The sequence below is a fragment of the Chiloscyllium plagiosum genome, unplaced genomic scaffold (genome assembly GCF_037043375.1).
Source record: "Chiloscyllium plagiosum isolate Xiang-an unplaced genomic scaffold, Cpla_swu_hap1 HiC_scaffold_24, whole genome shotgun sequence".
NCBI lineage: Eukaryota > Metazoa > Chordata > Chondrichthyes > Orectolobiformes > Hemiscylliidae > Chiloscyllium > Chiloscyllium plagiosum.
Window position 1 is genome coordinate 57,539,936 of NW_028270162.1, and position 24,419 is coordinate 57,564,354.

Here is a 24,419-nt window from a genome sequence, read left to right on the forward strand (position 1 = left end):
ATTAAAGACTCCCAAGATTCCTTGAGAATTGTGAGAGAGGTAGGGTTCTGTTTCAGACACACCTTCATTTGATGCTCAGCTGCAACTTGACTGCGAAACTGCACCATGTCAGAAGTGTACTGAAGAATTGCAGCCACACCCAATCTTAGCAAGTGACTGCGATAGGTTTGGACTGCTTTTGCAATGCGTAACTTTTTCCTGCGCCGCTCCTCTATATACATCAGCCAGGCATCAAACACCTGGAAAAGGAAACAGACTGAAGAGATCTAGAGATCTTAACGACAGGAACAGCACAACTTCAAGTCTTCACTTCAAAGAGAAACAGACTCTGAAGGACATATATGCAGGAGCTAACTGCATTACAACAGTGAATATCAAAGATAAAAGCACTTCATTGGCAGTACTTGATTACAAGTAATCAAGATTGCAAGCAATTGATGTGAATGTTGCCAATTTGAAAAGGCATAAATTGCTACAGCATTCATGTTCCAATCTTTCACTTGTTTCAATCAGGTAAATTCACTAGTTTAGATTGTTATTTTCCAAGTAATAAGTTACTCCAAATTTTACCAAAATACAATCTCATACTTATCAAAATTGAAATTTATATGCCCATTCTGCAAGATTATTAGTAGGTTATTGAAACTTGTAAGTCTCCTTGGTGTTCACTATTTATCCCAACCTGGTGTCATACACAAGTTATAAAACAAGTGAACAACTGTTGTCACAACACCAATACTATTGGGAAACCCAATTTACACATTCAGCAATTCTGAATGGTTCCCTTTATTCCTGCTTTTTGTCTTTCGGACAACTAGCCATCCATTCTAGTAACTGTCCCCTGACTCTCTCAAGTTTTCATGTTATTCATTAGGTTGTTGTAAGATACCTAATTTAAGAATTTGTATAAATTGAGATATATTACAGCTACTCCTCCATTCTACATACTCTGTTCCTACTTCAAATAACAGACAGACCTAGCACAAATTGGGAAGGAATAAGGCAGAAATGTTCCCTGTATAAATATGGGAATATATGATTCATTGTGTCTAAACATTACCTACATGCATACATAAAGACATATACAATTTTAAACATGAAAATGTTGAAGCTGTTCCACTAATAAAGGTGGCGAAAGTGAGCACTGCTGGAGATCAGAGTCAAGAGTGTAGTGATGGAAAAGCACAGCAGGTCAGGCAACATCAAAGCAGAAAAAAGCCCTTCATCTGGAATGAGGCCAGGAGTATTGGGGGTGGAGAGATAAATGGGAGGGGGGTGGGGCTGGGGAGAAGGTAGTTGAGAGTGCAATAGGTGGATGGAGGTGGGGGTAAAGGTGATAGGTCGGAGAGGAGGGTGGAGCGGATAGGTGGGAAGGAAGATGGACAGATGGGACAGGTCATGAGAACAGTGCTGACTGGAAGGTTAGAATTGGGGTAAGGTGGGGGATGGGAAATGAGGAAACTGGTGAAATCCACATTGATGCCATGGAGTTGGAGAATCCCGAGGCGGAAGATGAGGCATTCTTCCTCCAAGCGTCGGGTGGTAGGGAAGTAGCAATGGAGGAGGCCCAGAACCTGCATGTCCTTGGCAGAGTGGCAGGGAGAGTTGGAGTGTTTGGTAACGGGGCGGTGGGGTTGATTGTTGCGGGTGTCCTGGAGATGTTCTCTGAAGTGCTCTGCAATGTAGAGGATACCACATCGGGAGCAACGGATACAGTAAATGACATGTGGAAGTGCAGGTGAAACTTTGACGGATGTGGAAGGCTCCTTTGGGGCCTTGGATGGAGGTAAAGGGGGGAGGTGTGGGTGCAGGTTTTGCAATTCCTGCAGTGGCAGGGAAAGGTGCCGGGAGGGGAACGGATCTGATGAGGTAATCGCGGAGGGCACAGTCTTTACAGAATGTGGATGGGGGGGAGGGGTGGGGGGGGTGGGGGGGGGGGGGAGGGGAGGGGAGGGAAATATATCTCCGGTGGTGGGGTCCGTTTGTAGGTGGCAGAAATGATGGAGGATGATGTGATGTATACGGAGGTTGGTAGAGTAGAAGGTGAGGACTGAGGGGTCTGTCCTTGTTGTTGGAAGGATGGGTTTGAGGGCGGAGGTGTGGGATGTGGATGAGATGCGCTGGAGGGCATTATCAACCACGTGGGAGAGGAAATTGCGGTCTTTGAAGAAGGCCATCTGGTGTGTTCTGTGGTGGAATCGGTCCTCCTGGGAGCAGTTGCGACAGAAGTTGAGGAATTGGGAATATGGGACAGCATTTTTGCAGGAGGTAAGGTGGGAGGAGGTGTAATCCAGGTAGCTGTGGGAGTTGGGTTTGCAGAAAATGTCAGTGCTGAGTCGGTCACCATTGATGGAGATGGAGAGGTCCAGAAAGGGGAGGGAGGTGTCAGAGATGAATTCCAGGTGAATTTAAGGTAGGGGTGGAATGAGTTGGTGAAGCTGATGAACTGTTCAATCTCCTCGCGGGAGCACGAGATGGCGCCGATGCAGTCATCAATGTAGCGGAGGAAAAGGTGAGGAGTGGTGCCGGTGTAACTGCGGAAGATAGACTGTTCTACATAGCCGATAAAGAGACATGCATAGCTGGGGCCCATGAGGGTGCCGTGGCTACCCCTTTGGTCTGGAGGAAGTGGGACGATTCGAAGGAGCAATTGTTGAGGGTGAGGACCAATTCAGCCAAACGAATTAGAGTGCCAGTGGAAGGGTACTGGTGGGTACGTCGGGAGAGAAAGAAACGGAGGGCTTGGAGGCCCTGGTCATGGCGGATGGAGGTGTAGAGGATTGGATATCCATGGTGAAGATGAGGCGTTGAGGGCCAGGGAAACGGAAGTCTTGGAGGAGGTGGAGGGCATGGATGGTATCCTGAACATATGTGGAGAGATCCTGGACCGGGGGGATAGGACAGTATCAAGGTAGGTGGAGATGAGTTCGGTGGGGCAGGAGCAGGCAGAGACGATAGGTTGGCTGGGGTAGTCAGGTTTGTGAATCTTGGGAAGGAGGTAGAATCGGGCGGTGCGGGGTTCCCGGACAACGAGGTTGGAAGCTGTGGGTGGGAGATCTCCTGAGGTGATGAGGTTGTGTATGGTCTGGGAGATGATGGTTTGGTGATGGGAGGTGGGGTCATGGTCGAGGGGGCGTTAGGAGGAGGTGTCTTCAAGTTGGCGTCAGGCTTCAGCTGTGTAGAGGTCAGTGCGCCAAACTACCACTGCACACCCCCCTTGTCCGCTGGTTTGATGATGAGGTTGGGGTTTGAGCAGAAGGCGTGGAGGGCTACGTGTTGTGAGGGTGAGAGGTTGGAGTGGGGGAGGGGGGTGGACATGTTGAGGCAGTCAATGTCTTGGCGGCAATTGGAAATAAAGAGGTTGAGGTGGGTAACAGACCAGCACTGAGTCTCCAAGTGAATGGGGTGTGTTGGAGGCTGGCGAAGGGGTCCTCAGAACGTGCCAGTAGTCATACTTGTCAAAGTAAAATTAACCAAACCAGTGCAAAAGACAAGGGAATATAAAATGATATTAAATGCAATAGGGAATAGGCATGCGCTTTGAAGCTGCCATTTAACGTGGATAAATATAGCTAGTTTTGAGAAGATTTGTAGCTCAGGTTGAGGTTCTGGTGTAGGTTTGCTCGCTGAGCTGGAAGGTTCGTTTTCAGGCGTTTCGTCACCATACTAGGTAACATCTTCAGTGAGCCTCCGAATGAAGCACTGGTGGTATAGCCCGCTTTCTGTTTATATGTTTGAGTTTCCTTGGGTTGGTGATGTCATTTCCTGTGGTGACATCATTTCCTATAGTGATGTCATTCCCTGTTCTTTTTCTCAGGGGGTAGTAAATGGAATCCAAGTCAATGTGTTTGTTGATAGAGTTCTGGTGGAATGCCATGCTTCTAGGAATACTCGTGCATGTCTCCATGAAAACGAACCTTCCAGCTCAGCAAGTAAACCTACATCCAGGATAAATATAGACCTACACAAATGCAGAGGTACACTATACAGGGTCAAAATTAAAGACGGTTAAGTGAAAAGTAACAAAGAGTTTTATATTACATTAATCTCACCAGGTTCATAATTAGACCCCTGTAAAGATATAACAAAGAATGGCCCAATAAAAAGCAAGGAGTACTGTAACATTTTTGCATATGATTGGGAATAGCATATGATTGTGAAATTGCTCTATGCCAGTAGTGCGAAACAGGTTCATCAAGAAAATCAGCCTACCATCTAAAAGGTAACATGTGACCAATTGAACAACTACAAGATTTTACACACAGATTTCTTTGCTTCGAGTTTCCATTTTTAGAGGAACTGGGAAATCACACCCAAAATGCAATGTGCAGGTTAAGTACAGATCTTATGTTTAATCAGGTCAGTAATTCAAAAATTATGCCACTGCTACATGGACTCAGCAATCTAAAAGGTGAAAATGTTTGGGGTAGAGTACTGAACAGTGTCAATGATTCTTTTTCCCCCAAAATATTGAACACTTACAGATCACCCTAGTATGAGAACTGCCAGTAAAACCAATGCATCGCTGGCACAGTATGTGGTAGATTTTGAGTGGGCACTGTTGCTGCCTTCACTCTTCATCTGTCTGGTACCTCTAATTTTCCTAAATTTCTCCAGCAAATGGGTACTTAAGGCCTGCCTGAAAGTTATTAGTAGCTAATTGGGCTTGTTCCAGACCAACTTGTTTCATGACCAGTATTCACTGACATTGCAATGGAATCCTGCAATAATCCCATAGTCAAGCCGGAACCTACGATGATGGACTCACTATCACTTGCCATGTGCACTTCCCTTCGAATTCTAAGCAATGCTTCAAATATGAAGGGAGAAAATTGAACTGATGTTTGTGAAAGTTTTGAAAGGAAGTGAAAGTTTTGTTCTTGCCATCTCTTACCTTCCCTTGAAGTGAAAGAGACCAATGCCATAAAGCTATTGCTGTCTTCTTGGTCTCCTGATGTTTCAATAACAGCTGTAGAGAAAATGAAGGAAATCAAATGAGATTCTGTACGAACTGCAGAAACATATTGAGCGTGAAAAGCTACTAATATAGAAAGATAATCAAGGCAGTCTTAATTTCACCATCTTCCGACAACTTTTCCCATCATCTCTTGGAGTGGAGATGAAGCAAGGGCAAGGTCTTTATCAGAGGGGCAATTTCTTTCCTTGCTTGTCTCAGGGCAGTGAACCACCAGGCACTTCACTCAAATGACCACCACTCCTGTGCAATGATGGTGAAATGGCTCTGCATCAGTAGTGCGAAACAGTTCATCAAAAAGCCAGCCTGCCTTCTACAAAGTGTGATGTGACCATTCTAAGGCAAGTGCAAGATTTTCATGTGTCTTAGAAAGTGTTGGCAAGCTGTTCAACCAAGAAGGCAAAGGGGGTAATGCAGCCAAGCTTTTCTTTTCTTGACATTCATACCCGAGACCCGGACCCTGATTAGCAGAGTGGGGGTAGAAACCTTGGCTGATTAATTTTATAACATAGAATCATACAATCCCAACAGTGTGGGTGCACACCATTTGGCCCATTAAGTTCAAACTGACCCTCCAAACAGCACCATACCCAGACCTACCCCATCCCACGCCTTCCTTGTAACCTTGCTTTTCCCATGGCCAACTCACCTGGCCTGCACATCTTTAGACTTTGGCAGGAAACCAGAGCACCCAGTGGAAACCCACACAGACACGGGGAGAATGTGCAAACTCCAAACACAGAGTTGCCCTAGGGTCGAATCAAACCCGGGTGTCTGGCACTGTGAGGCAACAGTGCTAACGACTGAGCCACCATGCTCACACTTCACGTTGAATCACAAATGGATGACTGATTTCCAAAACTAATAGCGGCAGCCTCCAGCTGTACCCATGAACCAATTCTTTCAACAGAACTGATGTGATTGTGGAGAATCTATGAGATTAGCCAACAGAAGTTAAATGTAAATGTTATGAAGAAAGGATAGAACAAAAAGACAAAATGCAGGATTATCCAAATTTTTGAAGTAAAATGGTGCATGCACAAATTGTGTAAAATAAACTCAAATTAATGTAAGGGCTACACGAAATCACTGCATGTGAAGTTTTCTATTTCCTTCTTACTTTTACTTTCCAGTCGGTAAAGTAGCATTGATAAAGTCGCAATGCTTGAAACCAATCTCCACGTCGCTGCAATAACTGGAACACAATCAAGAACAAGAAGTTTGCATCGGTCTCTTTTACAACAGTCCAGACAAGCATCACAAAAATCATTATTGTTGGATATCATAGATCAAAAATGTGGGAAAGATTCCTTCTTTCTCTCCATTGTAGTGAGCAGCTTTTAAGTGACCACTTTTCATGTGTAAACCCAGAGAACGCCAGCAACTTATTCATAATGGAGGGTATTGTAGGAAGTCTCAATACCACCCACTTTTGTTGTAAATCCAGATCGTGCACATGATTTGTTATTGAGCAGACTTGTTTTCTTACCCCAGTGTCCTAGCCAAATCCACCTCTCATTTAACAAATTAACTGGCTCAATATCTCAAAGCTATTTGCAACTTCCAGACGTGCAACTGGCTGCTGCATGAGCCTTAATTTCCAGGATAATTCCTTGGCTATGAAGTGCTTAGTGACCATAAAGCTGCTCAACTAATGCAAGTTCTTTAATCTTGAAACAATGTATTTCCAGAAGGTCCATAAAATGTAAGATTTTTGTTTCCACTCAATTGCTTGGGACTGGAGGGTTGACAAGGTATATTAACTGTCAAAGTGTCAGGAGCAGAGGTTGAAATTATTCCACAGGGAACTTTGATCATTTAATTGCTGTGCAGCTCTGAACAAGAAGAAATGGCTACGATTCTATTTTGACTGTTCAGAGTACGCACAGATCGCACTAGCTATTACAGGGAATCTGTTACTATTATTAGCCATAATAAGCCAACAAATAATTTCATATTTCTCAAGTCTACTTACACATAAACACCCTACAGCTGGCCAGTTTAATAATCCGATCCACAGGCCCCTTACATGCATCGCTTATGCAGCTGTACCATTGATCTGCAACAAGTGGGACTGAATGGTCCATAGAATCAGAATCCAGCATGAAGAGCGTCAGAGTCCAGAGGATAGCAATAAGGATAGCAAGAGGGACACAGTCACCCCCATCCCCCCCTCCCACCACCCCCAAAAACTACACCACACCACAATGTCAAACACAAATCAAAGGCTCATGTTCAGAGACAGTGACCGCCAATGCCTGTTGAATCCAGATGGTGCATTCCCTTCACAGAGAAAATTGGAAATAAAAAATAAAATGCTAAAAGCGTTCTGTTAGATTTTGAAGTGTTCTGAAGCTTATACAATGAAGGCTATAGCATCCCCGCTGTCCCCAGCCTTTAATTACAGACAGTGTTCTGTCAGCAAACTATCAGTAAGGAGATAACAGGTCAACTAATTTCAGTGACGTCCCACGAAGCTGAATTTCTAATCTCAAATTTTGACTGTGTAATTTAGTATAATTGCTGGATTCTCTTTGACATGTAGTTTCCTCGTAAAAATTTCTTTATACTCACGACTGCCCTCAAATAATAGGCATGATGCTGTTTCCAGGACAACAGACACTTCATCATAATCTTCTGTCCATAGTGTTGGGCAGCAGCCTTCATTTTGTCTCGTAATATTACTGAGCTTCGACTGATCTGCTTCCAATGGGAAAACGCATGCTGCAGCTGAACTAGGGTGGACAGAAATAAAGTGGCCATCATCTCTATGTGACAGCAATAACTCAAGAAAGAAACTGGCGAAGACAAAGTGGTGAGGCAGGATAAAAAAAATCCAATTCAGACTACTCATGCCTAAAGAACCAATCTGTGAAATGATGGAGAATATACATTAATCAAATCATTGTTCATCACTCAAACACTTCCTCGTTCTATCTTATTTTAACATTTATTTCCTTTTGTTTTCAATGAAACGGTCAGGAGTTACTGCTGCCATTTATCATGAGCACTCCTTCAGGGATGTGAGAGAGAAAGAGGAAGAGAAAGCCAGACAGACAGGCACACAGATAAACAGACACACGCACGCATGTATGGTATTGGTCAACTGTTTGGCTTACTGGGTCATTTCTCAGTTTCTGCTTTTTATCATTCCCCAAGACTCCCAGCTGTCACTAAACTTGAGATGCACAACTGTATTCATTTCTTGAAGGAGATGTCCTGAAGGGACTAAGATGACTGGCATATCCCACCTTTCTGTTACTTAGTTTGGGTGATCGAGTTAAATGTGCTCAAGTAATAATCTTTGCTCATCTTAGCAACCTTTTAAAAGGAAGAGTAAATGTTACCACAAATCAAGTTAGTAACAGAAAAAAATTAATTAAGTGGTGAAAGTAATAGTTGATGGTTTTAAATTAATTTGGGAGGTGAAGAGGAAGCAGAAACAAAAAAAGCAGCAGAATTAAGATCAGAGGTCAGAAATCAGGAAGATAATAAACAGTGATAAAAATTAAAGAAGTTCCAAATATCACAGGGGCCAAACTGAGAAAATGGCAAAACATACAAGGGAAGTATGAAATTGTATATACGTCATTGTCTATGATTTAATTAATAAACTGCAAACACAATTTGCAGCATGGGATTATGAGGTGGGTGTAATAGGCACGGTTCAAACAAGGCCAGCAATGTGTGCTTAATATTCATTTAGGGACAAAAGACTAGGAAAATTAGGACAAAGTGTGGGTGGAGAGAGTATATGGAAGATTTAATTATTATTTATGTTACAGAGCTAAATAGAAACAATGACAATGTTAATCCATTTGCCTTCAGTTGAGGAATAGAGGAAAAGATGTTACACACAAAGGAGCCCATTATAGATAATGAGCAAGTGATAGATGAACAGATTCTTTTGGCAAATTTCAAAGGAGAGTAACAAAATAAGACTTCTAATATTAGAAAACTTTCAGTATTCTAACACAAACTTTGAAAACAGCGTGATAATGATTATCCCTTTCCTAAATACCCTAAGGAGAGAAATATCTGACATGCATTTTCAGGGAAATGTCAGTAAACAATGAGGGTCCATTGTGACCAGGAAGGAAGCAGAGTTGGTCCTTGTTCTGTGAAATAGTAGCATGTGTTATAGTTAAAAATAATCTAGCAAATGGTGAGCACAATATAACTTAGTTTAGAGAAATCATGAAAAAAGACCAGCATATGAAGGCGGCAAAATTGCTCAGCTGGGTTAGAGTGAATTGCAAAGTTGAAAAGTGTGGTGCTGGAAAAGCGCAGCAGGTCAGTCAGCATCCGAGGAGCAGGAAAATCGACGTTTAGAGCATAAGCCCTTCTTAGAGTGAATTGCAGTTATTTTCAGAAGATATCGAATGGAGGTAGACTGGAAAATTCAGAGTAAAGCAGTTATCAGGGCAATTAGGGTACTTAGGGAAGAGATCATTCATCAGATGTAAACTAAATATGTTTTGCTAAAAAGTGTCCAAAGACAATGTATCCTTAAAGCAAAAGGAAATAAGTGTTAAATTAAATAGAAAGAGGAAGCCCATGACAAATGTCAAGAGCAAGATTCACTGAATAATCAGGAAGATTTTCTAAAGTAGAGGAGTGAATTGATGAAGATAATATGGTGAGCAAAGACAGAACACAAGAAAATATTACGAGGCAACTTATAAGTGAACCATAAAACATTTTAGACACATTTAAGTGGCAGTGTTCAGCTAGGGGAAGAGTTAGGACTATTAAGTATCCAAGGGAAAAAAAAACTTATTGAAGCAGAGGATCTGGCAAAAGTATTGAATGAATATTTCATCTGCATTCACAAAGAAAGCAGCTAATGTCTATACAAATGGAAAATAAAGAACAGGATACTAATAGTGAAGTATTGCTAGAAAGATAAGCATTACTGAAAGGTATGAAGTCAACTGGTTCAAATTGGACAGGACGGTGGCTGGGTGGTGAGCACTGCTACCTCGCAGCACCTGAGAGTTGAGTTCAGTTCCAGACTTGGACAACTGTGTGGAGTTTGCACATTCTCCCTCTGTCTGTATAGGTTTGTGCGGATGCTCTGGATTCTTCCCACAGTCTATTGGTTATGCTATACTTCTCTGCAGAGTTTAGAGAGGTACAGGCCAGCTGGATTAGCCATGATAAATGCAGGGATAAAGGAATCAGATGCTGTTTAGAGTGTCAGTGCTGATTCGATGGGCCAAATGGCCTCTTTACGCACTCTACGGACTCGATGATTCTGTGAAATGGAATGCATGCTAAAAAGGCACGAATGAAGAAAGCAAAAGCACTCATCACCAATTTTCATTTCGCAATGAACACAGGATTAATGCAAGAAGACATGAGGTCTGTTGATGTATACTACTTAGCAAACAAAACAAGAAGGCTAAACCAGGGAACTACAGGCCAGTCAGTCTAACATCCACCATAGGGAAGGTATGGAAAGTCATGTTCATGGGTTTCACATGGAAAGATACAAATTCATCAAAGGTTTACCTACATGGGATTTGCTGAAGGTAAGGTCTGACTGAATAACTTGACCTGATGTTTTGATGAGCTAACTATGAAAATTGAGCAGAATGCTGGAAAAGATGTTGCGCATATGTACTTTCAGAAAGAATTCCAAAACTATGTTAGACTAACAGGCATACAGGTTCCTACTTTCTGTCACATTCCTTTCCTTAGTAGAGCAGTGACATCTGTTGCTCAAGAGCTTTAGGACCCTGGAACAACTCTGCAATGATATCAAAGAGCTTTTCCTCATTAGTGTTCTGTGGCACGTATACAGTACTAACAGAATAGATTTCGATTAGATCTGGCAACTTTGGAGTAGATGTACCTGAGGCATTATGGGCCTTCAGCAGCAGCAGAATTGTACTCTGAAGTATCTGCAATTCATGGCCTGGCATCACCGTGTTCCACTATTAACATCAAGCCAGAGTTTCCATGAAAGTGCAGGAGGGCATGCCAGGAGCAAAAACCAACATACCTAAAAATAAGGTATCAACCTGATGAAGCTACAAACAGCACACCAAACAGTATAAGAAGCAAGTGATAGATAGAGCCAAGTAATTCCACAACGAACGGATCAGGTCTTAGCTCTGTAGTCCTACCTTAGCCAGTCTTGAATGGTGTACAATCAAACAACTAATTGGGAAAGGAAGCTCCACAAACATTCCCATTCACTCGGATGGGAGGCAAGCACATCACTCGGCACTCTTGCAACAGCTGTCATTACAGCCTCCTCCCCAATATCACCAATGCCAGTCTTCAGCCAATTCAATTCACTCATGTGATATCAAGAAACAGCTGAAGGCAATGGCCCTGATAACATTCCAACAATAGTAGATTTGATTAGATTACTTAGAGTGTGGAAACAGGCCCTTCGGCCCAACAAGTCCACACCAACCCGCCGAAGCGCAACACACCGATACCCCTACAGAATGTGCAAACTCCACACAGTCAGCCTGAGGCGGGAAATGAACCCAGGTCTCTGGCGCTGTGAGGCAGCAGTGCTAACCACTGTGCCACCGTACTGAAGACTGGCCTTCCAGAACTTGACTTGGAGGTGCCGGTGTTGGACTGGGGCGGACAAAGTGAAAAATCACACAACACCAGGTTATAGTCCAACAGGTTTATTTGGAAGCACTAGCTTTTGGAGCGCTGCTCCTTCATCAGGTGGTTGTGGAGGTTAAGATCATGCTCACAGAATTTATAGCCAAAAGATTCCAATGTCATGGAGATGTGATACAGTAAACAATCTTAGATTAAAACTTTCATCTTTTATAATGGAATATGCTGGTTTCTGTTCTTTGATATGTAAATCCCAGAACCTCTTTTAAAGTACATTCTCAAGTTAGCTCAGCTTTTTAAACCCACATTTTTCCCATATGGTTGCAGGATCCCAAGGCAGAATATGAGGCATTCTTCCTTCGGTTGTTGGGTGATAATCATTTGGCGGTGGAGGAGGCCCAGGACTTATATGTCCTTGAAGGGAGTGGGAGGGCAGTTGAAGTGTTCAGCCATGGGGTGGTGGGATTGGTGGGTGCAGGTGTCCCAGAGATGTTCTCTGCAACGATCCGCAAGAAGGCATCCTGTCTCCCCGATATACAGAAGACCATACCGGATGCAACAGATGTAATAGATGACATTGGTAGAGGTACAGGTAAATTTCTAACAGATTTGGAAGGATCCTTGGACTGAGATGAGGGGAGTGGAGGGGGTGCAGGTTTTGCACTTCCTGCGGTGTCAGGGCAAGATGACAGGATTGGACTGGTGGGCAGGGCATGGAAATGACGAGGGAGTCTTCGAGGGAATGGTCTCTCCAGAACACTGATAGGGGTTAGGAGGGAAATATATCTTTGGTGGTGGGGTCATCTCTACCAATGCAACAAGGACAGAACTGCCCCAGTACATCGGTTTTGGAGCCAGGGAAACCTTGCCTCAGTGCAGATCATTATTGTTTAAGAACAGCAGCATGGAGTGGGTCTGACTGGAACAGGAAATATGTCAGTCAAGAAAGATTAAAAAGGATGTGAAACACTGATCATCCCGCAGAATGGCTTCAATAAACCATAGAGATGTGCAGCACGGAAACAGACCCTTCAGTCCAACTCACCCATGCCGATCAGATATACTAAACTAATCTAGTCCCATTTGCCAGCACTTGGCCCATATCCCTCTAAACCATTCCTATTCATATACCCACCCAGATGCCTTTTAAAATGTTGTAATTGTACCAGCCTCCACCACTTATCCGTGCCCCTCATGATTTTATGAGCCTCTATAACGGGTCCCTCTCCAGGGAAAACAACTCCAGCCTATTCAGCCTCTCCCTATAGCTCAAGTCCCCCAACCCAGATGAAGCATATTTTCATGGAATTTATCTGTGACTGAGAAAGACAGAATCAATCCTTTACTGAATAGTTGTCACATACAGAGATGACAATTAAATAATATGAATTCCAAACAATCTCTGCAAAAGTCTGAGTTTTTCTCACTCCAAAATGAACTCCCAGTGGTAGCTCATGTGCTACTCACAACACCACCTCTCTATAACCCACTGGCAACACAACTTGATAAACCTCTGCTCATTTGTCATCAGCCTCCATGTGATGGTCTCCATTTCCTCAGTAAGACATCATTTTTTTAGATGATAATATGCAGGGATATATTCAGATTCAGTTCCTGTGTATGCCTTTTGATACAACTGCTTTAAATTTTCATCATTCCGCTGTAACTCAGTTCATTTATCTGAGCTAAAGATATCTGCTTTGTCTTCTATCTGTTCCCAGTTTGTCTCAACCATCTGATCCAACAGGGTTTCTGCCATTTTCACTTCAACTTTCTTATCTGTACTCTTTGATCTTTCCTGTTTCAACCGGTGACTTTATGCTTTTGTCACCACACAGTCAGGAAAAATTCCAGGATATGTGTCCAGCAATATTTCAATTGCCAGAGTTTCCATTGGCTTTTCAACCACAGTAGGCAGCACTCTTACCAGTGAATCAAAGATATCATTAGCAAGGACAAGTTGTATTCCCGAAGCTGAGAGTTTGTCCAGTCGTCCTACCATAACTTCTCCACTCTTTAGAGGACACTCTAACCTCACTTCTCACAATTCAGCATTTCTTGTCTCAACATGAATTCCCGTTAGTAGTACCTTTTCTGGCAATAGTCCTTCAAGAGGTACATATCTCCTCATCTTTCTGCATCACAGATTGAGAGGATCTTTGTATCTCTTAATATTGTAACCACTTTACCTGCTCCTCCTGGCTTACACGAGTAAACTTTACCTTCAGAGGTGTATGGTTTAAGCAGCTCTGGCACCTCCAACCAGCTTGTACATTCTGGTGCAGCTTTCTGTTACCACTCCAACAAAATTCACTGGCTTATCCGGTTTCCTACATCTGGCTTCCAAGTGCTTTTTCTAACCCACCAACACTGATTTCATGTGGCCTCCTTTATTGCAGGGAAAACACCGGAGTTTTTTAACTTCTCTTTCCCCTTCAAGGGTTTCCTTTTTACTCTGTGGTAAGTTATCCTTACAATCTTCACCGTGATCTATCATTTTCTTTCCATGTGAGGGTTTCTCTTATCCACAATTTCTATCCCATATGGATTGAAATTGGTTTTGGAAGCCAACCTTTGATTTATGGACCAACTCAACGATCAGCCATTTCAACTGCCAATGTTGCTGTTTTAACTCTCTGCTCTTCCACATGAGTTCTCACTACTTCAGGAAGTGAATTTTTGAACTCCTAAGGGTCAATTTCCAAAGTTCAAACTCCCTCTCTTTCTTCCTTTCCTTTCTCTCCTTTTCGCTCTCTTCTGCATTTAATCATAATTCAAATGGTTTCATTTCTGTTGCCCTTTCCTTGTGTTTTGCCTCTAACTCAAGTTACTTCATTTTCCATTGAATTTTAGCCATGTCTGAAGATTCTGATAGTGTTTCCAACAAATTTAAATGCTGAGCTACTGCTGTAATTATCTCTGCTTTCCTCATGGAAGTACCCTTTACTCCCATTTTTCTGACATTACAACAACATTACAGAAAGTACTACAATGACAGTGAAGCATTTTGAGATGCCTTGAGATCACGAAAAATGATACCGAAACCTTTGACTTCTTTTTCCAAATTCATCCTCTTGATGCTCAGGGCTTTCACAAATGCTGGGATAAATGGGGACAGGTGGTGGAGATTCAAAATGGGGATAAATGGGGACAGGTGGTGGAGATTCAAAAACACAAGAACCTTGATCATAATGAACATGCAAGAGCCTTTACATCCCCACTATCAAGATGCAGTAGCCAATATTGATCATCCTGCAAAGGAACATCCCAAAACATTAGCTACAAGCCACATAATTGTTTGGATCACTTGACTTGGTTACTGCCTGGAAGTAATGCTTAAGCAATTACACACAGATTCATCTAGAATCATAGAATGGTACAGCACAGAATGAAGCCATTTGCCCAATTTCATTTCACTCCCACTCTTTGCTCAAAGCCTGGGAATTATCCCCTTCAAGAATGTATCCAATTTTCTGTCAAAGTTTTAATTGAATTGGCTACCATTACCCTCTCAGGCTGACATTACCAAAGTACTGAGGAATCTGCTGTGGATTTAAATCGATCAGACCTGGCGTCCTGCTGATGTGTATTTCAGATCAAACCACTCTGTTCTTTTATGTTTTATGCCTCAGGCAACTCTCTGTGTGGAGTTTGCACATTCTCCCCGTGTCTGCGTGGGTTTCCTCCGGGTGCTCCAGTTTCTTCCCAAAATCCAAAAATGTGCAGTCAGGTGAATTGGCCACACTAAATTGCCCGTAGTGTTAGGTGAAGGGGTAAATGTAGGAGAATGGGTCTGGGTGGGTTACGCTTCGGCGGGTCGGTGTGGACTTGTTGGGCCAAAGGGCCTGTTTCCACACTGTAGGGAATCTAATCTAATTATGCTATCACTGATTCTTTAGCCATTTACTTTACATTTGTCTCCTCTGGTTACCAACTCTTCCACCAGAGGAAATAGTTTCTCATTGGTTTATCAAAACTGGTCATTACATTTTCAACAATTTCTGTTTAACCTTATCTGCTCAAAGGACAAGCACATCTTCTCCGAGCTCTGCCCAGAACTAAAGTTCCTTATCTCTAGTACCATTCCAGGAAATCTGTTCCAATATCCTCTGCAAGACACTGAAATCCTTCTTCAGGTGGAGTGCTTGGTATTAGATACAAAAGTCCAGCTCGGGTCAATTCAGTGTTTTCAAAGGTTTTACGTAAGCACTGTATAGGACAGAGTGTACAAGAAGAAAAAGCGGTTGCATGTGATAAAAGGAAAGCAATAACCTTGGAAAATTTAAAATCTATACGTAAACTGGAAAAAAATCAGATTGGCAATGACAGCCTGGAAGATGAGTTCAAAGAATATTTTCGAGATAGTTTCTTAGAGCAGCCTGTCCGGGAACTAGCCAAAGAGCAGGTTATATTGGATTTAGCACTGGGTAATGTGACAATTAATTAATGACCTTAGAGCAAGGTTATACATAGGTAGCAGTTACCAGAAAATGACTGAATTTTGCATCCAGTTTGAAAAAGAATGGGTGGAAAACTCATAATTCATACTTAAAGAGCACGAAATCTGAGTGACCTAAGACACTACCGATAGATCATTGAGAAGCAGCAGCAGAGAGTTATGGGTACATGTCAAAATAAATATATTCCCACATAAAGAAAAATTCCAAGAGGAGGACCCATATTCTGTGGTTAACTGAAGCAGTTAGGGAAAACATCAAGCCTCTTGAGAAAAATCATGCAATTGCGCAAAGGTGAGTGGCAGGTCAGATAATGGGTCAGAAGATAAAGAACTGCTGAAAGGTTAATCAGGAGAAAAAAATCAGATTACAAGAGGAAATTAAGAATTTCAGAAGTAAAAGAAATGTGAAAGGAAGAGTTTCTACAGATATAAATGAAGGAAAAGTGAATGCTGGTCTATAGAATGAGAATGGAGAGTGAATGGTGGATAATAAGGATAATAAGCTTTTCTTTATGACTGAAGCCACCAAAATCATTCCAGTAACAGCTGTAAACCAGGAGACAGAGAAAGAGAGAAATTTTGTGAAATTACAATCACTAGATTCCTGAAAGGTTCCAACAGAGTGGAAAGTAGTATGTATACAACTCCTCTATTCAAGAAGAGGGGGGAGGCAGAACAAAGGAAATACCACGCACGTTTGCTTGAAATCTGTCATGTGTGAGATATTAGAATTGATCATGAAGGAAGTTATAACTGGGCACTTAGAGAAACTCAAGGTAATTGAGAAAAGTCACAATGATTTTGTGGAATCACGTTTAACCAATTTATTGGAGATCTTTGAAGGAGTAATATGCGCTGTGGATAGAGGTGAGCCTGTAGATGGACTATACTTGGATTCCCATAAGATATTCAACAAGATGCCACAAAAATAATTACTACACTAGTAGGAGTGAGCAGCTTGCCTTATAAAGAAAGGTTGGGTAAACTGAGCTCATCTCCACTAAAGTTTAGGAAAGTGAGGGGTAATTTGATTGAAGTATACTCATCGGTGAGTTCCAAGGATCCTGGGGATATTGTTTAAAAATTAGAAGCTGCTCTTGTAGGACTGAGATTAGAAGAAACTTTGGAACATTCTGCCTCAGAAAGTGATGGAGCCCGGATCATTGAATATTTTTATTGTAGAAGTAAATAGATTCTTGTTAGACAGTGGAATTAAAAAAAAGAAGAAAGGTGGGATTGTGGAATGCAAATTACAAACAGATCCGTCATGATCGCACTATATAGCGGGCAACTCGCAGGGCTGAATGTTCTAGTTCTGCTGCTCGTTCTTACAATCATAGCTCAACTTTAAAAGTCTTTCTCCAGCCACTATTAATAAGACAAAGAATCCTTTATAACAGCCTTCTGATCTCGCCTTACCAACTTCAAGGACCTGCAATTCCAGGACTCTTTGTTCCCAAATTCTCTTTAATATGGTACAATGCGGATTACACTGCTCCTCCTCATCCTACCTACCAAAATGAATCACTGCATATTTTATGTTTGTTTCATCTGCTATACCTTTGGCCATTTCACTCGCCTGGAAGAGTCTTCCTGAAGTCTATTATCCTCCTCATTTCTACTATATTTCCAAGTTTCATAACATCAGTAAACCTGGAAATTATGTCCAGTATATCCAATTGATAACAAAAAGCTATGTTCCCAACACAGACTCCTGAGAAAACCAAGATATAATTCTCTCTTGCCTAAAAAAACTGTATACTGCACCCTTTGATTTAATTTCCTTAATCAAATTGATACCCTGCACGTACTGTGCTTTAAGTTCCTTAGCCTTCAAATTTGTCAACAAGTATACTTTGTCAAATTTTATCAAATGCCTTTTGAAGATCCAGACACAAATTTACAAAACAAACTATGTACTGTTGCTTTAGTTTTACTCATATGAAGTTTTTATTGCTGCAGAACAAGGCATGAGACTAAATGCAAAAGATGAGGTGATACTCTATCACTGATCTGAAATAACTAGCCCTTTAACTTGTAAACTATAAAAAATTCTTCAATTCCATATTAATGTACAAATATTTTGCCCTTATGTTATTTTACAAAAACAGATTATTTAAAAGACTTGCGAATGCAGAAATATTTTAGAGATTGATAACTTTTAAGCCTTCAAAATCACTCATTTTACAAAAATACTAAACTTAATAGATTCATTACACTTCAGCTGTTAATGATCACCTATAATGATATCATATCTTTTTATAGAACATCTTCCATTTACTCATCATTCTTTAATTATCCTTAATTAATACACCTCACGAAATGGGTTTAGTATAGGATCCACCAGGATAAGCTCACAGATCAGGCACCTGTATGGATTTTAGACTACTCAATAAATCTCTGGTCCATATACATTTATAGTTGCTCCATTGTACTTCAACTGGATGAATATCAGGGGTTTCATTCACTCTAATTTATAATCAATTATTTTCTTCCTGCCTTCTCAATAGTTCTGCGCAAAAGAAAATTCCAGGATGATAGACTGGTTAGCAAGGTTAGGTCACATGGAATCCAAGGAGAACTAGCCATTTGTGTACAGAACTAGCTCGAAGATAGAAGACAGAGAGGGTGGTGGAAGGATGCTTTTCAGACTGGAGGCCTGTAACCAGCGGTATGCCACAAGGATCAGTGCTAGGTTGACTGCTTTTCATCATTTATATAAACAATTTGAATGTAAACATAGGAAGTGTGGTTAGCAAGTTTGCACATGACACCAAAGTTGAAGGTGGAGTGGACAGCGAAGGAGGTTACCTCAGAGAACAATGGGACCTTCATCAGATGGGCCAATGGGCCGAGGAGTGTCAGACGGAGTTTAATTTAGATAAATTGAGGCGTTGAGTTTTGGAATAGCAATTCAGAGCAGGAATTGTTCACTTAATGGTAAGGTCCTGGGCAGCGTTGCTGAACAAAGGCACCTTAGAGTGCAGTTCATAGTTCCTTGAAAGTGGAATTGCAGGTAGACAGAATAGTGGAGGGGTTCTGGATGCTTGGTCAGTGCATTGAGCATAGGATTGGGAGGTCATGTTGCAGCTATACAGAACATTGATTAGGCCACTTTTGGAATACTGCAAGCAGTTCTGGTCACCCTGCTATAGAAGAATATTGTGAAACTTGAAAGGGTTCAGAAAAGATTTACAAGGATGGTGTCAGGGTTAGAGAGTTTGAGCTATAGGGAGAGACTGAACAGGCTAGGGCTGTTCTTCCTGGAGCGTCGGAGGCTGAGAGGTGACCTTAGAGAGGTTTACAAAATTATGAGCAGCATAAATAGGGTGAATAGCCAATGTGGAGAAAGTGAGGACTGCAGATGCTGGAAATCAGAGCTTAAAAATGTGTTGCTGGAAAAGCGCAGCAGGTCAGGCAGCATCCAAGGAGCAGGAGAATCGACGTTTCGTGCATAACCCTTCTTCAGGAATGAGGAGGGTGTGCCAAGCAGGCTAAGATAAAAGGTAGGGAGGAGGGACTTGGGGGAGGGGCGTTGGGAATGCGATAGGTGGAAGGAGGTTAAGGTGAGGGTGATAGGCCGGAGTGGGGGTGGGGGCGGAGAGGTCGGGAAGAAGATTGCAGGTCAAGAAGGCAGTGCCGAGTCCGAGGGTTGGGACTGAGATAAGGTGAGGGGAGGGGAAATGAGGAAGCTGGAGAAATCCGCATTCATCCCCCGTGGCTGGAGGGTTTAAAAATATGCCAACTGATTAGGCAGACATGAGCTGGCAGAAATCTGCTTGAAGCACAAAGATAAAGTTTTGCAGAAGACTGAGACTCAATTTACGATGAGGTTTCAACAGAGAGAAATAATGGAAAGAGTCAATGATAGATAGGACAGGAAGGCTCTAGGATATAAATTAAAGCATTATAATAATCAGGATACTGTAAAGACCATATCTTTTTATTTCCCTTTATTTTTTGATTACGCAGTGAAATAGGAAAAGGACAACTTCAAAACCAATTATTGTGGAAGAAATTGCTACAACTTTAAAAAGCAAATTACTAAAGCTCATTGCAAGTTGTGTTTACACTGCTGCTTTGCTCATGCATTGGGGGAGGTGGTTTGTGGATGGGCTGGCAACAGGAGGTAGTACAAAGTGAGATTAGGCCAACAACAGATTGCTGACAATTTGGAGGTGCTGCTACCAGTCATGGATACCAAAGACCATCGGCCTTACAACAACTATCTGATTGGTTCCTGGGCAGCTGACCAGCTAATGGGTGTGAACAATATTAGCAGAAACCTTCAGACTGCTAGAGGACAGCTCGTGTGTTTTTCTCTCCAATAAAATACCTAAAGCCCAAAGAAATCCTATTTATTTTACCTCATTAGTTGCTCTAAGTTGTGGCCTTTAACCAGTAACTATGAGATTTTGCAGTTAATATATCTAAAGTTGACGGTTCATAGTTGTGTACCTGTGGTTAGACCAATTCATTTATAACAAATGGTAGTTCCTGTGTAGTACAGACATCTGGTCCATGTTGTCTGTCAGACAGCTATGTTGGAAACTTTGCATCCTTGGATAAAGTTTTCAACTTTTGTGACAATTTTCAGAACAGCAGAATTTGATTTCCAGCACACCACTCCAGTGGGGCAAGACAATTGATTTCAGAGATGAAATTCTGCTGTCATATTTCTTGCCCCCAAGAAAGCAATGCTCACCATTAGGGAGTAAGCCATTCTGAACCTCAAACCTGTCCTAGCATTCAACAAAAAAAAAAGCTGGTCTGCATCTTTATTCCATGATCCTGTCTTGGTTGTATAAACCTTAATAACTTTACCTAACAAAAATATATCAGTCTCAATATCAACATTTTCAACTGACCAAGTCTCAGTAGGTTTCCAGTGGCGAGTAGGCCCAACTTCCACGGCCTCTTGTAAAGGTGCATTTCCTGGCACCATCGTTAACATCCTAACTCGAATCTTAAGGATATGACCCTTGCTCTGGACTCTCTCTCTGGAATAACTTTGATCTACAATATTAACCTCTTATAATCATCTTAAGCATGTTAATTACATAGTTGCTAATTTTATACTCTTCAACAAATACGAGTCTCATCTGAGCAATCTGTTCTTTCACTGAAACCTTTTAGTCAAGGTATCATTATGATAAATCTGCACTAGTCAGTGGTAATGGATTGAAGACAGGAAGAGAAGCTTTGATGAACACCCAGTGGTTAACATTAGATGGAAAAGAATGGAACCAGGTGAAGGCAAAGTCTAGACAATAGAGAAGAAGCACTGAAGGATGATGATAAGGTGAAGAAACAGAACTATCATAGAAAACCTAGAGAATAATGACAACAAATGGCATTTGTGTCTGGCTGCAGCCATTACTCTGCGTAATGGGGACAGAAGCAGAACAGAAAAATCCAAACATAGAGGTTTAAGGAAAACCAAAAGCACTGTACATTTGTAAATCAGAAACAAAAACAGAAGTTGCTGGAAAAGCTTAGCAGGTCTGGCAGCATCTGTGAAGAGAAATCAGAGTTAATGTTTCAGGTCTGGTTACCCTTCCTCTGAGGACCCAAAATGTTAACTCTGATTTCTCTTCACAGATGCTGTCAGACCTGCTGAGCTTTTCCAGCAACTTCTGCTTTTGGTTTGTGATGGAGGTTTAAGGAACAGGGACAGAGGTTTAGAATGTGACAATGTGTTTACGAATTTTGGAGAGGAAAGAAATGTTTTGTCTGATAGGGTTGGTTGATAATGGCAGGTTTGAAAGAGAACAGTAGAGTACTTGAGATGAGGAAACTAATTGGGTACCAAGTAGGGAGGTTGGGTGTCGGTGTATTCACAGGAATGGGACAAGGGAGCAGGTAGCAAATTGCAAAGACAAGTTAATCTCAGCGAGACTATGAGAAGAGATAGGAGTGAAATTAGTATTAGATGCAGGTACGATGCTAAGACAGGAATAAGCCTTGGGAAAGGTTGGCTTAACAGGCAAGACGAAGCGAGAGATGCAACAAAGGCAGCAGAATGAGTGTCCCCAATGTTGAGCACAAACAATCCCATCCCTTCCTCACAGTTATATTGGGGGAGATGGTGGAGAGAACAGGGGCCAGCAGTTTAAGGAAGTGGCTGGTAGTGGAGAAGTGAACCAGATTTATCTCTGCTCTACAAGTCATGGTCAGTTTTTTCAGAGGACATAAAGGACCCAGTAATAAGGTTTGATGTAGCTCCACCAGATTTGACAGTAGGTAGATAAAACAGTTTATACCAGAGAAGCTCAAATTTGCACCATTGGACTTGAGGACCCATCATTGGGAGCACAGAGGAGGTCAATAAGGGTTCATACAATTAACCTGTGTTGCCACTGTCTCAAAGAAATACAGGGTTTTTTTAGACAGAATTCATGGCATCCAAGGACTCCAGTTTACCCGGTTATTCTCAAAGTACAGATTTCTTCAACTTTGGGGATGGTACTTGATTTGTTCTATTATTTTACACAGAACTGAAAACTCAAGAGTCTTTAATTAGTTAATATTCCAAAATATAGAAACTGGAATGTCCAACATACTGGTTGCACTCAAATAACCAATGACACTGTCCTGAATGTCCATGCCTCATACCTCCTCCTTCACTGCGCACTCTAGGATAAACAGCATCTAACGGTAAAAACAATGACTGCAGATGCTGGAAACCAGATTCTGGATCAGTGGTGCTGGAAGAGCACAGCAATTCAGGCAGCATCCGAGGACAGGCAAAATCGACGTTTCGGGCAAAAGCCCTTCATCAGGAATAAAGGCAGAGAGCCTGAAGCGTGGAGAGATAAGCTAGAGGAGGGTGGGGGTGGGGAGAGAGTGGCCTAGAGTACAATAGGTCAGTGGGGAAGGAGATGAAGGTGATAGGTCAGGGAGGAGAGGGTGGAGTGGATAGGTGGAAAAGGAGCTGGGCAGGTCGGACAAGTCCAGACAGGTCAGGGGATCGAGTTGCTGGAGGTTAGAAGCTAGGATGAGGTGGGGGAAGGGGAAATGAGGAAACTGTTGAAATCCACATTGATGCCCTGGGGTTGAAGTGTTCCGAGGCAGAAGATGAGGCGTTCTTCCTCCAGGCGTCTGGTGGTGAGGGAGCGGCGGTGGAGGAGGCCCAGCACCTCCATATCCTCGGCAGAGTGGGAGGGGGAGTTGAAATGTTGAGCCACTGGGCGATTTGGTTGATTGGTGCGGGTGTCTCGGAGATGTTCCCTAAAGCGCTCTGCTAGGAGGCACCCAGTCTCCCCAATGTAGAGGAGACCGCATCGGGAGCAACGGATACAATAAATGATATTGTATCCGTGCAGGTAAAACTTTGATGGATGTGGAAGGCTCCTTTCGGGCCTTGGATGGAGGTGAGGGAGGAGGTGTGGGCGCAGGTTTTACAGTTCCTGCGGTGGCAGGGGAAAGTGCCAGGATGGGAGGGTGGGTCGTAGGGGGGCGTGGACCTGACCAGGTAGTCACGGAGGGAACGGTCTTTGCGGAAGGCGGAGAGGGGTGGGGAGGGAAATATATCCCTGGTGGTTGGGTCTGTTTGGAGGTGGCGGAAATGTCGGCGGATGATTTGGTTTATGCGAAGGTTGGTAGGGTGGAAGGTGAGCACCAGGGGCGTTCTGTCCTTGTTGCGGTTGGAGGGGTTGGGTCTGAGGGCGGAGATGCGGGATGTGGATGAGATGCGTTGGAGGGCATCTTTAACCACGTGGGAAGGGAAATTGCGGTCTCTAAAGAAGGAGGCCATCTGGAAATCATCCGCCGACATTTCCGCCACCTCCAAACAGACCCCATCACCAGGGATATATTTCCCTCCCCACCCCTCTCCGCCTTCCGCAAAGACCGTTCCCTCCGTGACTACCTGGTCAGGTCCACGCCCCCCTACGACCCACCCTCCCATCCTGGCACTTTCCCCTGCCACCGCAGGAACTGTAAAACCTGCGCCCACACCTCCTCCCTCACCTCCATCCAAGGCCCTAAAGGAGCCTTCCACATCCATCAAAGTTTTACCTGCACATCCACTAATATCATTTATTGTATCCGTTGCTCCCGATGCGGTCTCCTCTACATTGGGGAGACTGGGCGCCTCCTAGCAGAGCGCTTTAGGGAACATCTCCGAGACACCCGCACCAATCAACCAAATCGCCCAGTGGCTCAACATTTCAACTCCCCCTCCCACTCTGCCGAGGATATGGAGGTGCTGGGCCTCCTCCACCGCCGCTCCCTCACCACCAGACGCCTGGAGGAAGAACGCCTCATCTTCCGCCTCGGAACACTTCAACCCCAGGGCATCAATGTGGATTTCAACAGTTTCCTCATTTCCCCTTCCCCCACCTCATCCTAGCTTCTAACCTCCAGCAACTCGATCCCCTGACCTGTCCGGAC

General features: G+C 42.9%; 1 protein-coding gene across 6 annotated transcripts in view; it reads right to left on the reverse strand.

Moving 5' to 3' along the window:
- Positions 1–24,419, reverse strand: part of sfi1 (SFI1 centrin binding protein) — a 134,130-nt gene that overhangs the window by 30,510 nt on the left and 79,201 nt on the right. For all 6 annotated transcript variants that reach the window (XR_015761285.1, XM_043716109.2, XM_043716110.2 and 3 more), the window contains 4 exons: positions 7,550–7,710; positions 6,096–6,170; positions 4,895–4,969; positions 63–239 (listed from right to left, as the gene is read on the reverse strand). Coding sequence is in view for 5 of the 6 variants with exons in the window: in XM_043716109.2 (XP_043572044.2) it covers positions 63–239; positions 4,895–4,969; positions 6,096–6,170; positions 7,550–7,710 (488 nt within the window). In the remaining variant the exon portion in view is untranslated. The remainder of the gene's footprint in view (positions 1–62; positions 240–4,894; positions 4,970–6,095; positions 6,171–7,549; positions 7,711–24,419) is intronic.